This window comes from Alligator mississippiensis, chromosome 1, assembly GCF_030867095.1.
Source record: "Alligator mississippiensis isolate rAllMis1 chromosome 1, rAllMis1, whole genome shotgun sequence".
Taxonomy (NCBI): Eukaryota; Metazoa; Chordata; order Crocodylia; family Alligatoridae; genus Alligator; species Alligator mississippiensis.
In genome coordinates, this window is record NC_081824.1 from 388,208,401 (window position 1) to 388,223,527 (window position 15,127).

The 15,127-nt window shown below is 39.3% G+C and overlaps 1 protein-coding gene across 3 annotated transcripts in view; it reads right to left on the reverse strand.

Moving 5' to 3' along the window:
• Positions 1-15,127, reverse strand: part of UCHL3 (ubiquitin C-terminal hydrolase L3) — a 61,179-nt gene that overhangs the window by 25,315 nt on the left and 20,737 nt on the right. For all 3 annotated transcript variants that reach the window (XM_014610469.3, XM_006269300.4, XM_019488586.1), the window contains 3 exons: positions 11,956-12,112; positions 11,369-11,454; positions 10,555-10,602 (listed from right to left, as the gene is read on the reverse strand). In XM_014610469.3, the coding sequence (XP_014465955.1) occupies positions 10,555-10,602; positions 11,369-11,454; positions 11,956-12,112 (291 nt within the window). The remainder of the gene's footprint in view (positions 1-10,554; positions 10,603-11,368; positions 11,455-11,955; positions 12,113-15,127) is intronic.

Here is a 15,127-nt window from a genome sequence, read left to right on the forward strand (position 1 = left end):
TTTACACAAGCTTTTCAGTGAACATCATTAAAGTCAGCAAAATGATCTTTAAACAGGTAATACAGCTGTGGCTCCTGCCCAGATGGCATCTTTAAACAGGTAATACAGTTTGTCAGTTAATTTAAAAAACTAAAGTTTCAAACAATTTTATCCATTTCCTATAAAGTTTTTTTTAAACTTGAGAATAGTATGTGAAATATGCTAGTTTCTGTATTTATACACCACTTCAAGCTTTCCCAAGTAGTTACTTTAATTATTTGGGCTTTTAGATTACTTTTAATTATCCTCTCCCCCAAAAGAGAGCTCCATGAGCATGTCATTCCCCAGTAATGCTTGGAATACTGAGTGTTTTTAAAATAGCCAGTTCGCCATCTGCTGGCTGAAGTGCTTCTTGCAGTAGCAGAAGGAAATGTCACCAATTGATATTTAAGAACAGCAGTTATAAAACCCATCATTCTCTACCATCCAAAAGATATTCTACCAATGTGAATATAGTATTTTAGAGAAGCCAGTCTAATTTTTGACTGAAATTAGTGTTCTTGCAACTAGTAAGTGAAAATTTCTTGTAGGACCTAAAATGTGAGAAATGCCTAGATTAGAATCCTAAATACCCTTTCATGTTTAATTTATTGGTTTTATAGTTATTCTGTCTCAAAGCTATTTCAGCCAGGAATCCTACTGAAAATATGACTGATGACCTGTAGGAAGCCATGCTAGATAACTACAGTGACCAGTTTGGAGGATCAATATATATAAATATATAATGGCCTTAGAGGAAGCAGGACTACCTGAATTCATTTTCAAACACCCAATTCTTTTCAAAAAAGTTTGCGTCTGAAAAAAATAAAATAAAATCCACTATGGCCTGCCCAATATACATCTTCTTATTTAAATAGACAGGTTGTCTAAAAATAGTATCACTTCATTTGTTTCTAAACAGGCAACTCTCTGATGGCACAACTCAATGCTATTCTCTATCCCAGATATCATTAAGCAAGACAGACTCATAAGCCAAGAAGTACTAAATACCCTCTATAGTTCTGCTTCATTCTAAGAAACAGCATTTCTTTATGAACTTAAGAGCTTCATGAATAAGAATCTGCATGGAAACTCAGGACATTAGCATATTCTGTATTATAACTGTAAATAGTTATTTCATTCCTCACATACTTGGAGCAGTTGCATCTCTCTCATATATTCCAATATGCAAGAAACAGTGCAAAATGATAAATCAAAGTGGTAGTCACCCACCCTGATGATCTTCAAAAAACATCTTGACGTCCACCTTGCTGGGGTCATTTGACCCCAGCAGTCTTTCCTGCCCAAGTGCAGGGGGGCTGAACCCGATGATCTGTAAGATCCCTTCCAAACCCTAACATCTATGTAACTATGGAAATAACTGAATTTTGAATATATCAATTGTTGAAGTCAGGTGTTTTAAACAACTGGATAGACAAGATGTCTATACAATTTTTTTCACTAGAAGTATAAGTGAAACATTTATGTCTGTCTAAAAATTAATCTTTGATCATGTCATATAATACATATTGCAACTAAACATAATTTCACATCCTATATAAGGCAAGTTATTCAGTATTAACATTTAAAAAAAATTCATAATTATGACCAATATTTGGAGTAGAGATAAATACAACTGAAACCTTGGGAAAGATACAAAGGTGATCACATGAACAGCTAGTGGGGGGGGGAGGGGGAAAGAGAGAGAGAGAGAGAAAGAAAGGAGAGTCCTACAGAAATGTGGGCTACATCTAAATACATTTCCATACATTCCATGTGAGCTGGGAAGACAAAGTAACTGAAAACTCCTTCAGGTCCTCTCAACTAGTAAATCGTAACATCCCCACAAACCAAAGACCTTTGAAACCCAAAATTTTACAGCAGCTGATTTTTTTAACAATTATTTTTCAGCTTGCCATTTCCAACATTAACTACTGCTATCATGATTAAAATCTGAGTATACTACATTCCAGGCAAGACTGCTGTTCTCAGGGCACGCTAAACAACTTTGCAATCAACAGTTTGCAGTTCTGGTTTCAGTTAAGGAAGCAGCCCAGTTGGAACCCAGTAAATAGATCGGCTTTAACTTCAGTCTCTAAAAACTCTGATTGTTACACTCCTGAATCACAATACCACTTCAGACATGTATACACATGTATACCTAAACTGTCTGAATTTGAGATCCATCCTGTCAATTTAAGAGTAGTTAAAAACAGTGGTCTATTTTTGTTTAAAGACTGGATATACTATTGCCAGAGTTTTCTGAATAAGGATCAATGGAATTATCTAAAGGCTTGGACATATGTTCAGCTTCTCCAAGGAGAATCCCTGCTCTCCTAGGAGAAACCACAAGGGTACAGAAGTGTATAATTTTTCTCCCAGTGTAACATGGCCACTCAGAGAAAAATATCTTGGGAACAACTAGAATGAAGCCTCTCCCTGGAGAATCTCTCACAGGTGACAGATTCTGTACAGGCAGCCCATGTGCTTTGCTGCTTCTCCCTCTGTGTCCCACAGGGGAGGGAGAGCTGCATCACTCCCAACCAAGCAGGGAGCAGCGTGTGCCCCGTGAGTGTTTCGGGCTGGAGAAGCCCAACACTGAAGCACCTAGAGGGTGTGCTCTGCTCCTTGTTTATTCCCTGTCTGAATCACGCTGCAGCACTTGGGTGCCAGGAAGCATACAAGCATATCCTACCCAGCCTTAGCTGGGCTCCAACACAGCACAGGGAAGGGGATGGCTGGAGAACTGCATAGCACAAACCCTCCCCTCCCACTTCCCCTGACAATCCCTGCCTACATTCACTATAAAAGAGAGCCTGCAAAGCTCTCTGGGCTGCTTTAGCCCAGCATTCATACTGCAGGCACTTTGAGTACCTGTAGATATGCCCAGAGGCTGCTCTGACGCGCTGTAACTACAGCAGGTCGGAGAAGACTCGAGTAATAGTGTCCCTTGGAGTGTGCTAATTAGCGCGTTCTACCCAGCCTCTGCATCTCATGCATCAGCATCCCCATGCTTCAAAATGGCAGCAATGGCATTTAACTAAAGCTTAATGAGCTTTAAAGTGCCCCTGCTGCCCTTTTGAAGTGTGAGGACACTGATACACGAGATGCTGTGGGCACTTTAATTAAAACAGCTCTTGGAGCCGTTTTAATTAAAGCGCTCCCCCCGCTCCTACACCTGGAGCACGTGTAAAAACACCATTTGCTTCTCTGTTTGAACTCCTATACAGGTCAGTTTTTCTCTCAGGAAAACCAACCCACGAGAGTTGTTCTGGATGATCTGAATGTGTGTGCAGAGCCTAAGCTGCACTGCCACAAAAGGGGGATGCCACTGTTTCCTATACAGCAACTGTGGTATGTCCTGGATCACTTAGTACAGATGTCTCATCTTTTAGGTGAATGTAGGTTGCTGTAGCTCAAGTTTTTACTTGGTAGACAAGAAGTGGGAGCATACAAAAACACCAACATTTGGAATGGGTATACAGCCAAAACAAATTGGGTTTGCATCTGTAATGACATGTTTAGAAAAATGTGCATGCACATTTATCTAACTTGTTTCCTTCAGTCTTCCATAGCAAATATTTTTTTTCAAAATTATGTACTGCTTAATAGAAATTTTCAAGAATTCTAAAAAATAAAGAGCCAATGATAGTCTTCATAATTTTCTGCTAAAACCTAAAATATTAGAAATTAAAATGGAAACTTTTGATAAATCACTCTAAATTGCTCAAAAATTTTAAAGGGTTGAATAAACTACAAATCTGCAATTAAAATACATTTAAAAGAGATCCCCAGGGTTCAAGAAAGATGCATTAGTTTTTAAATGACCCGGGGCACCAGGACCATGGGACTGGGGAGACGTTTCTTGACTCCAGGGTCCCAGTGCCCTGGGAAATCTATAAATTGTGTGTGAAACTTAGTGCCCTGCATCTCCCTTGGATGTGGCATTTTCAAGTGCTTTGTCCTGCAGCCCCTATGTTGGCTGCAGGGGAAAGTCCGTCAAGCATGGTGGTTGCCGGGTTCCCAGCAGGGAAGCCCTTCACCACTCCTTCCCACACTGGGGAACCTATCAACCCACTCCCCGAGAAGCCCATTTTCAGCCTCAGGACTGGGGCTGTCCCAGTCCCAATATCAACTTCTGTCCCAATGCCTATACAACATTACAAGATGGAGGCATGCTACATGTTAAATTTACAGCACACCATACAAATGAGCTGAGAAAAAGTTCCACACATTTTGTGTAACATCTTTGTGGCTGGTTTGCCACTTTATGGCAGCATAAATCAACTGAACTTGTAGCGCGATTAACATGGTAACTGAATCATAAATTTAACATGTGCCAGAGACCCCAGTCTCAGAAGCACTGCAAAGGGTGGAGGGGACAGGCAACAGAAAAATGACTTGCTCAAGGTCAGGAGCTCAGTAGTAGATAAAAGAAGGCATTCTAAAACTCCTTACACCAAGACCCATGACCAGTCCCCCAAACAGCAGTGACTCCCCATTCATTCCTGTCATGATGTCTAGTGATTGGTCTATTGTTTAAAGAAGGGTATGACAAAAGTTTTGTCTTTTAGATCACACTTATTGTGCTAAAAATCAACTTCACTTTACAATAGTTCTGTTTTGTAGTTGCAGTGGTGAGAGGGCTCCGCTTGGTTATTTTAAAAATTTAGCATTTTACAAAGATTTCCATCTATTAGATATATCAGTCTGAGAGCTTAAAAATTGAGCGCTGGAGCATTCCAGTCTGGTTTTACTTATATTACACACATTTTAGGAATAACCACTAAATTACTACCAAAGCATAGCTATTCTAGTGAGGTTATTTCAAAAATCAGCCTGGATGTTATTCATTACTTTGTAAAGTTATTTTTTGTAGCATGGTGACAGACTTTAAACAAGATTTAGTAGTTTATTTAACAGACATAGGGCACATGTTTTCTTCCTTTGTCCTCTCAAAAACTGTAATAAAAGTTGCTTTATTAATAAAAACAGCTAGAAGAGACTTATTTTTTCTAGGTCTGAATTCAGAAGACTGGCTACCCAGCAAGTGTCTGAATTGTAATCTTGGAAAACCATTATTTCCCTTTGTCTGGTAAAAATAAGTTGCTGCTACCGAGGTATTTCTGCTTCCTCTATTTCTCAGTATCCACTTTTTGATGTGATATTTTTAATAGGCAGAGAAAGTATTCTACTTATCTGTAATTTTGGTTTGTATATTTTACATTATTCAAGACCAGGAAGTATCAAAATAGGCAACCAAGATAGGGAGGCATAGGCACTAATCAAGTTAGAAGTCTTTATCACAATTTATGGTGCAATTAACGTGGCAATTGTAACGTAAGTGTAACATGTGTCATGGGCTAAATACCTGATCTCTAGTATTTTCTTTCCATATGAATCTCTCTAGCATCTAGTCGATAGAAAAAATTCATCTGGGCATAAAGAGAAAAGTTATTCGGTAGAGCATTCAGTAGAGAAAGGACAAAGTAAAAATGTTTTTAGAATTATAAGTGCTTCCCTTTAACAGATCCACAAAAGAAGATGAGGAAATTTCATCCTAAAATTCTAAGTATCCCTGGCAGTTTGTCAGCAAGCTATTACTCCTGAAATAATTAAAGAATAGGCTCCATTTCTCCATCCAGGAGCAGCAGGGTCTTCCTATTCTTCCATATGTAGACTATGTTCAAAGTGGATACTTCTATAATTGTTCTTTATGAGAAAAATCAAGTTTTCTACTTTGTGGGGGAGAATGCCAGGGGGATGAGCAAATGTTAGGAGAGGTCTAGATTGCAAGTCTCATCAGAAGCATTGTGAAATTCACCTTTTTAGAACAACTTCAGTTTTAGCATTTGACAGCATAATCTAATTTATCTTGTAAATTTATTTTAAAGAGATTTAATTTACTTTATGGTATATTTACTCTTTGGGTACATCCATGTGCAGATCTAGGATTTTGAAAAGGGGGGGGGGGGGTGCAGATCATGTGATGTATCAACACACAACATGACAGTTTTTTTCCCAGTTAGAGAAACTAGAAGTTTACTAATATGTGAGGCCTAGGGGGCCTGCAATATATTATTCAGTTAAGATCAAAGTAAACCATTGCAATTTTGCTAGATTCTATATCAAGTTAAAAAAACACAACAAAACAGGCAAAAAATATTCAAAAGATACCACATCATTAAGTCCTGTAGTTATTACTTAATTGCATGTCTCTTGTTCATAAAACAAATCTAGCTTTCTTGAGCATCTTGACAGTGCCTCCAATACTTCACTATCAGTCATGTTTACAACTCTATTAATTTCTACACCATACCAAAGTTAAGGTTTTTAGCTAGAGCTAAAAACAGTCTGGAGGGTTGTGAAACAGAAGACAGACATTACTACAAATGGCTAACAAAGAGCAAAACTGCAGAAGAAAGGATATTTTGAATAGTGGCACATCTGGACCATTAAAAAGGAGAGAGGGTCATTAACATCTGTGGAACAGAGAGAGATTAGCAGGAATCAGGGAGATGATAATGACCCATGAAGTCAATTAACTTTCTCAGCACTGCCTGAATAGAAATGCTAGTCCCAGGACAGTCTGGGAGAGGCCAAAACCCTACTAGGGAGGAGAGGGGGAAGAGGTTCAACTGCACCACTGCAACTGCTGAGTACACCCCTGGGTGTATCTGCTCCACACCCCACACACCATGACCACCCCTAGATCTACCCCTGAGTACACACAAGAAAAAAAAATCCAGTGTTTCCAAAACAGAAATTCTGGTCAAATTGCTTTATGAGGAAGACAAAGCCTGGAACAAGTAATCACCACAAACTGCTAATTCAACCTGCATTTTGCCCACAAACATTTTGTATGCAGTGCTAGAGGCTTTACAATCCTGTTATGAAACAAAATTTTGTCTGAACTAGCCAAATGGACAGAAGCTAGCATTGCTGGTATGGTGTAAGGTTCTTGTTGAAGTGAGCTGCATCCTGACTTCTAATATCAGTCTATAGAAAAGAATTGTTTGTCATCCTACCATGCCTTACCTAAATTCTGAGCGCACAGTATCAAAACCTTCTCCATACATACTGATATTTGCAACTCTGCCCTTTCTAGATAGTTATTAATTTGGAAGGAGTGCCATGTTGTTCTTTAAACAGGATCAGTCCAATAAACCTGTCCAACTTATATTGATAAGGATTATTTTTTCCCCAAGAGCACTCCATAAAGTTTCTACATTGTGCTGAAAAAAATCTGATTATTTGCTACTGATTCTAATAGGTAGAAACACTACCTACAAACTGATTAATATAAATACTTTAATAAAATAAAACAATCTATAACTACTTAAAATTCAAAATTATAATAGTATATTCTTGTAACTTTGTAGCACCAAGCAGAGCACATTCTGTGATTTTAAAACATTGTCACTTGAAAGAGAAATAGAAATCAAAAGCAACAGTAAATTAATTCACTAGTATACCTTAGTGACAGTGTATTTACCAACTTAAACTCAGGGGGTGGTCTACAAAGCACAATAAAGTGCTTTGATCTTCATTGGATGCTTAAAGCAGTGGAGCTGCAAAGTTCCTATAATACGCTCTGCTGATTCTACTACCAAAGCCCAGGTATTTCTGCATGGTAGACATATGTACAAACTAAAGAAACTGTGAAGTCATTTAACTGGATTATCAGTAGTAACAATTTACAAATAAATACTTTGTTCAGAAGAAGTCAAGGTTCTACCCTGGCACACCAACTCATGACCTTGAAAATAAATTAAGGGGAAAAAGCCTTTTGCATTTCATGCAACTTTTATATAACAGAAAGCTACATTTATATTACCATTTATTATGTCAGTGACACTCCATGAGGTTTTCTTTTTGCCTCCAGATACTGAACACCTATTTCTAATTTCCAACCAACACAAGCGCCAATACAAAATCTTGACAGCAACTTCATATGATCTTATCAATAGACTGGCAAAACTGACCATCACATATCTTTGGGAAGTTAGCCTGCCTTAATGTTAAGATTAAAGGTTTAGAGATTTTGTATGAACCAATGACTATGCTGTTGTGGAGTAGACCACCTGTTAGGACTCATGCAATTCAACTACCAATGGAACAATAACTGCCTCAGAGAGGGAGTGCTGGGATAAATAAAACACAAAAGCCAAATCTATCATTCATATACAGGAGACTTTTAGGTTTTCTTCCCCCCAACCACATGTTAAAAGTTCTTTTAAGGCCTTCCAATTTGAAGGGCTGTCTCATATGCTTACAGAAAGGATGAGGGGGAGTTCTGTCTGCAGGACCACTTTATCCAAAGGATACTGTATTCTGTCCCAAATGCTTAAAACACTTTTTCCAGGACAGTAGATAACCATTAAAGATAAACTTAGAGAAGAGATTGGTAGACACTACCTTTGTAGCATTCAGTGATACAAGCTTTCAGTGTAGCTTTAGCAGACACCACGAACCTGGTCCCAGGGAAGCAACCCTGAGAATATAATGGATGTAGAGGAGGACTAAGACATTCTTTTAAAAGTTACACCGCATAAGTGTCAAGTCACCTTTCAGGATGACTTTAAAGCTCATGACCTACATACAGAAAATCCAGATGCCACAGCTGACACTGGAGAAGTGCTCAGACACTATTACACATATGAGAAAGTTTCTAAGTTCAAAGTATGTTATGAAGAATGATAGTTCCCTTTAAGACAGAGTAGAAATTACTTATTGCTTAATCTCTTTCTCAGAACATAACTACCACACAGTTGAGTTGAGTGAACTCCTTGGAGGACCCTACCTGAATACTTGGGAGGTTTCTAGAAGCCATAACCTATGCGTTTATTTCTAAGTTTCACAAAGATCTTGACAAGTAAGATAATTTCTCAAAGTCCATTTCTTGGGTAAATTCCTGAGTATATCAAGAAGTAGGCCTGCAATATTGTTGTAGCCATGATGGTCCATGAAGTCTGAGAGAAGAAAGGTTGTTGACAATATATTTTATTGGATGAACTGTAGAGTTGGGAGGATGTCACACATGCACTTCATGCCCATAAGCTTGTCTAACATCTCTCTCGGCTATACAGCTGGTACAATAACAAGCGTTTACTAAAAACCCCTCACCTTGAGTACAAGACAGAAAACCTGGGCCATCTCTCTTTTCTAGGGTTTGAGGGGAAGGCTCACAGGCCATAGACCTGTTAGGGAATTAAGAGAGGTAGTCCCCAGTAGTTCTACCCTACCTAAACCAATTAAGAAATGGGATTGAATGTTTTAAACTGGAACCTTTGAAGCGAGACCTAATTCCTCAGGTAGGCACTAAGATATATGATGAAACTACATGATTTTTCCCTTTGTGATGATAAAGTCTCTGGATTGGTTCACAGCAAGAAGGTAAGGAAGAGAAGAATGAGAGAAGATTCCAAAAGAGGAAATTACAACATCCACAGGAAAACAATTTCTTTTTGAAGAGTCCTTTTACTTTGTTTGTGTCTGAAAGAGTTACGGCAGCAAGCTGGGAACTCCCTCTCTTCAGGCAAGCTTGTCTTGCTTTCTTCTACTCTGACACAAAAGCCACAATAAGCTCATTTTCCTTTCTTGGCTTGTATACCAAACTTCATTTTGAATGTGTCAAATGCTTAAACTGGTGGAGTCAAGGTAGACTGGAAGCATCTTTCTTGTTTGACTTTTTGTCTTAAAGATAACCAGTCAGCTACTTTGATCGCTTATCCACCTTTCCTTTATCATTCTAATTTAGCCCAAGACTGAAGTCCATTTATATCAATGAGAGTACTACCAATGATAACCTGGAAGCCAGAAGCCAGTGTTCATGCAGACATTCATAACCAGGGGAATGCATATTATAGAAGATAACCAGAATTTGTCAAAGACTAGGAGCCTGCATTTACATGCATAAGAATATATTTCAGTATTTAAGAAAAAGCACACCTGTGATAAACTTGGAAATGATTTGATCATTTTGAAATCCTGATGTAAAATAAATTCTCATAGATATCAGAGACTTCATCTGAGACAGGACATAGTTCCCCACATACATGAGGTATTGAAATGTGATTTTTTATTTTCCTGAAGTAGTTTAGTCACATATATACATATAGGTCAAAACCACTAGCACAGTTAGGACGAGCCATATGTATTTTGCTTATGAAGTGAATGGATCAGTTAGTTTTGTGTCACTTGTGATTACACTGAGGCGTGCATAGTATTGGCATTTATTCCTAGAAGTTCCAGATCTTCGATGCAAGAATCTCAAGAATCAGATACCAAGACTCATGAATAGAAAGAAAAAAGCTTAAAGATGAGATTTAATTAACCCAAAAGACTAGATAAGTGGAAAATACCAAAAAAATAGGAACTTACAAAGCTTCATGCTTTTGGACCCTGACATGACTAACAATTGCAAATATCAGTACTGAAGAAATACTTATTTTCAGCCACACATAAATCTAATAATTTCAAACAAATATTCTGTTAGAAGCATAGTTAGTAAAATAAAGTTATAAAACTGAATACCTCAGTCTGACCTTCATGGGCACTGGATTCATGAGTGACACGAATAGCCTGAAAATTAAAACATATGTTTTCACTAAACTTTACACAAAACATGTTATTTTAAATAACAAGTATTTATGAAAGTCAGTTCATATTCTCAATTTTCAACTTTGTAACATAGTAGTTAATGTTGTGCTATACACACAAGATTTTTATTTATTTTTTATTGCATCTGGTAGAACACAACAGTCCAACTAGTGGCTGTAGGCCACATGTGACCCACAAGGGGTTAAAGTTGTGGCCCAGGGGCTTTCATCTGCCCCTTGCCAGGGCCACGCAGGCGCACGCTGCAGCTGGGGAGAATCCAGAACAGAAGGCCTGTGGCTTGCCCTGAAACCCATGCTGGATGGCAGGGCATGCAGCTCCCAGCTGCTTAGAAGTTGGACAGCCCTGTGTTAGAAGAATTGACTAGAAGTTAGCCAACCAAAAGAGACTCTGATTTAAATAACTTTTTATTTCATATTCTATGTTAGGGGATACCTAAAAAGGAATTGCTATTTCACAAGTTAAAATCATATCACCTAACACAGTATTAAGTCTTTTACACAACCAGTAGTTGTAAAATTCCCTGTTAAAAGCAAATGTCATTCATAATAAATAATTCATAAATTACTTTGATAAAGCACTTCAGCAAGTGCTTATCTTTAAGCATGAGCAGTTCAACTATGGTAAACAGGACTGGTCACAGCCTGAAATGTTTTGTTGAAAGAAGATCGAATGCAGAACTACTCATACAAACATTTCTACTGTATAAAAAGAAGAGAAAGATACTAACCTCATAGGTTTCTAGATATTTGGCTCTCTCTTCAGGAGTCATTAATAATGAATCTTCCAGAAACTTTTTCAATGAAGAATCAGATTCTTTAAACAATAAAATAAAAATAGAAAGTGAATGAAGAAATCTCTTTATTCTCCTATCTTCACTAAACTCAGACAATTACAACAAGAGGAGAAAATGTTTCATAGCTGACTTGGCTAATATTTAGCATTCTATTTTTAAAAAAAGTATACATCACAAAGTGTACAGTGAATTTATATCCAGCCAGAAAAATAAGAACACAATGCCAATAGTTGATTGTATGCTGTGTATTAAAAGAAGTCACCAGACTCTCATTATGGTAAAAAAGATAAAATGTTACCTGCCACTTTATATTGGTAGATTAAGACTTATTCATTCTGTAAGGTCTTGGTGTCCTTTGACTTACCAAAATTCTTAATTACTATCAACTTGCACAAAAAAACTGTACTGCTGCTGCATCATCATGAAAAGAAAATAATGGCTAATTTCTACTTAAGTCTTTAATACCGAGATACTGACATCCTATGTAAAAACAAAACTATGTTAACCAAGAAAAGATTTACCAAAGTTCATTTTATCTTTGTTGTTTGCAATAGCATGAATAAGCCCAATTGTTCCACAAGCATTGCTGATGGTCTGCTTCATGAAGTATACTGATGATTTCACATCTTGCCCCTCAGTTTTTATTCTCTCTTCTTCTTCTGTTCTGAAAGTTTCATACTAAAAAAAAATCCAAATATTTTGCATGTAAAAATCAGTAGATATTAAACCTTCAAATGTCCTGTGCTCCATTAAATTTCAATAGCAATTTGAAACAAGTGAATAAGGTAGTCCTCCTATCCTTAGTTATGTGATCTGTAGGATTATTCACTTGAACAAGCTCTTTAGAATTAGGGTGTTTAGTCATTATCTTATGACCAAGGATTCTGATTTTTTCCATTTAAAAATCCAAAATTCTCGATTTAAAAAAAAAAAAAAAAATGCAAAATCTATGTTTTTCTGTGATTAAAATGAAACACCACTATATCTGTAGGTATCAACTGAATACAGTGTTTTATCGATATATTTACATTTTAAAGCAATTTGGAAGCCTAACAGTGCTTCAATCATTATAATAAAATTAATTCTTAAATACCTATATATTTTGGTATTTGATTTATTTATTTATTTATTTTTATCATAGAAAAATTAGAGCTCTCCCTGTCCCCTTTGCTCACCAGGATGCGGGTCCAGCTGCAGTTGTTCCTTCGCTGCTTTGTGGCACTAAGCAGCCCTGATATGCTGATGCCTTCACTCCCAAGCCACAGCCCTCCCAGTGTCCCTTAGTCCTGACCCACAACCCCATTGCCCGGCTAGGGCCCCTCATTCTCAACCCGCAGCCCTCAACCCCACTGGTGTCCCTCATTCCTGAATTGCAGCTCCTCCTCCCCCCACCCTACTGGTGCCCCTCACTCCCAACCTGCTGCCCCCTGCCCTCCAGTATGGAGGGCAGCGGGGTGGATGTGCCCGACCAGTCGACACTATAGGCGATGTATCAGTAGGAGGCATGGGTGGGCACATGCCTGCCCCCTTCAGATTTGTGGGTGGGACCTGGTACAGAAGGGCAGAGCAGGGGGCAGAGCCTTGCTGCTGCCACTGCTGAGATCCCTGCATGAGAACAGCACATGGCAGCAAGGGAAGGGGCCATGCTGTTCTCACCTCCTCCCGTTGCCAGCTTTACCCCACCACCATGGCCCTGCCGCCTCTCCACTCAGGCTGCCCCCACTACCCTTCACCCCACTTCCCCTTCAGGGTAGAGTTGTGGCCTAACATACAAGTGGCTGGCAACAGAGGATGTGGGGATGGCATGCCTGACTTGGGGATCCTGGCAGCAGCAGCAACAAATCTCACTATCCTGCTCTGTCCTCTTGCGCTGGGTCCTGCCCACTGGACCATGGAGGCAGCTCCTGCTTGTATTGGTCCGGCCAAACTGCAGCCCTGCACCCTGCTGTAGGCACACAAATTTGGGGGGGGCACATGCCTACCCATGTTTCTGACACATTGCCTATGGCACCTGACCCCTCCTCAGGAGTGTGCACAGCACCAGGAAGCCAGCCCCCACTAGACGAGCCACCCATGGCTCCATCCCACTCCTTGGTCAGGCACCATGGTTGCGCATTTCTGCCTTGGCCCCAGACCCCGAGTGCTGCCCCTACTGGCCAGAACCCCCAACCTCACCCCCCAGACAACAACCCTGCCCTACTCCCTCCCTATCACCATGGGACTCAGTGTGAGCTGCTGACTGATTTTTCCCTCCCGCCCCGCAAAAAGACTTACCTGCAGGAAGCTGTGAGAGCTGTTTACCACACTGCCTGCCTGCAATATGCATGTGTGCATGCACACATCCACATGGTGCCCCCCATCTTTGATTGCCCTCCTCCTGCTCCTCCAGCTCCAAGCAGCCCCTTGCAGATTCAAACTCTGCCAGCCTGCAAGGGGAAACCCATGATTCCCTGTGTTTTTCCCCTTTAATGGGGAAAAAAACACGTTTTTCTGTGGCAAATGGAAAACCTAGATCCCTGCTTAAGACCAGCCAAAAAATAAATAAATCCACTCAGCATTCTACTCCCTCTCCCAAGTATTTTAAAGCACTTATCTGTGTGTATCATTTAGTACCATGTAAAATATGTTCAGAAAATTAAAATAGTCAGTTTCTCTCTTAAAGTGAGCACTTCTTTCCACTACAGCTCTCCATGTCTCTTCAAATCAGCAAAAAATATTTAGAGAAGGAAGATAAAAATGTCAGCATCTGCCAAGCAAACTGGACTCTGGTAAATAATAAATAATGGAACCATACTGGACCTTTTACAGAACTTGGTTTTTCAGAAAAAAATACTGTTTTTGAATGATATGGATGACCTTTGCAAATTGGCCTTATAATATCAGATTCCCAAGGCAATTTGATTATCCTATATATTAATTTGGCAGGGGTGGGTAACCCTTTTGGCAGGCATGCCACAAATTAAGTCCATGCTCACCTGCCTGATCTGCTGCTCTTCTAATAACTCCCTGCCTTTGCTGCTGCTGCTTCTTCCCCAATCTGTTGCATGCCACACAGAGGCTGCCCATGGCATTTTTGGCACATGCCACACATTGGCCCATCCCTGTATTAATGTATCTGAGCACAAGGATTTGAGTAGCACTCAGGCATAACACAGGGCTTACATTTGTGGCACACCTTCCAAAAACACTGATCCTCACTATCATTGTTCAAAGCATTTGAGATTTGTCAACTATTGTCACTAAGCTGCTTGGGAAAGAAGAAAGTTTAGAAACACTCCCCTTTCCTTCAGGTAAAGAGAGACCATTGGAGGAGCTGAAGTGAAGCAAAATGGGTTCAGTCTGGGTCCTCTGTTTTTGATGGAGTGAAACACCCTTTGGGAACAGAAATATACTTTGCTTTGAAAGGGCATGACAGTTGTAGTTTTGGGTCTTGTTTCATTATATTACTATGTATTTCCCCACTGAGTATAGTTTGTGTGTTTTACGCTGCTGCAGATAGGTTAAATAAGCAAACACAAAGGCACTGTACTCTTTACAAACTGATTATCAACAAACAAATCCCCACAAAGCTGCCCACAACTAAAACAAACTGAGAAAACAGGGTTTTTAGACAATATAGACAATAAAATGAAGCAATGTCCTGAGTTTAAAATCTCTCCACCCTCTCAATATGTTGCTGATGACTGATTTATC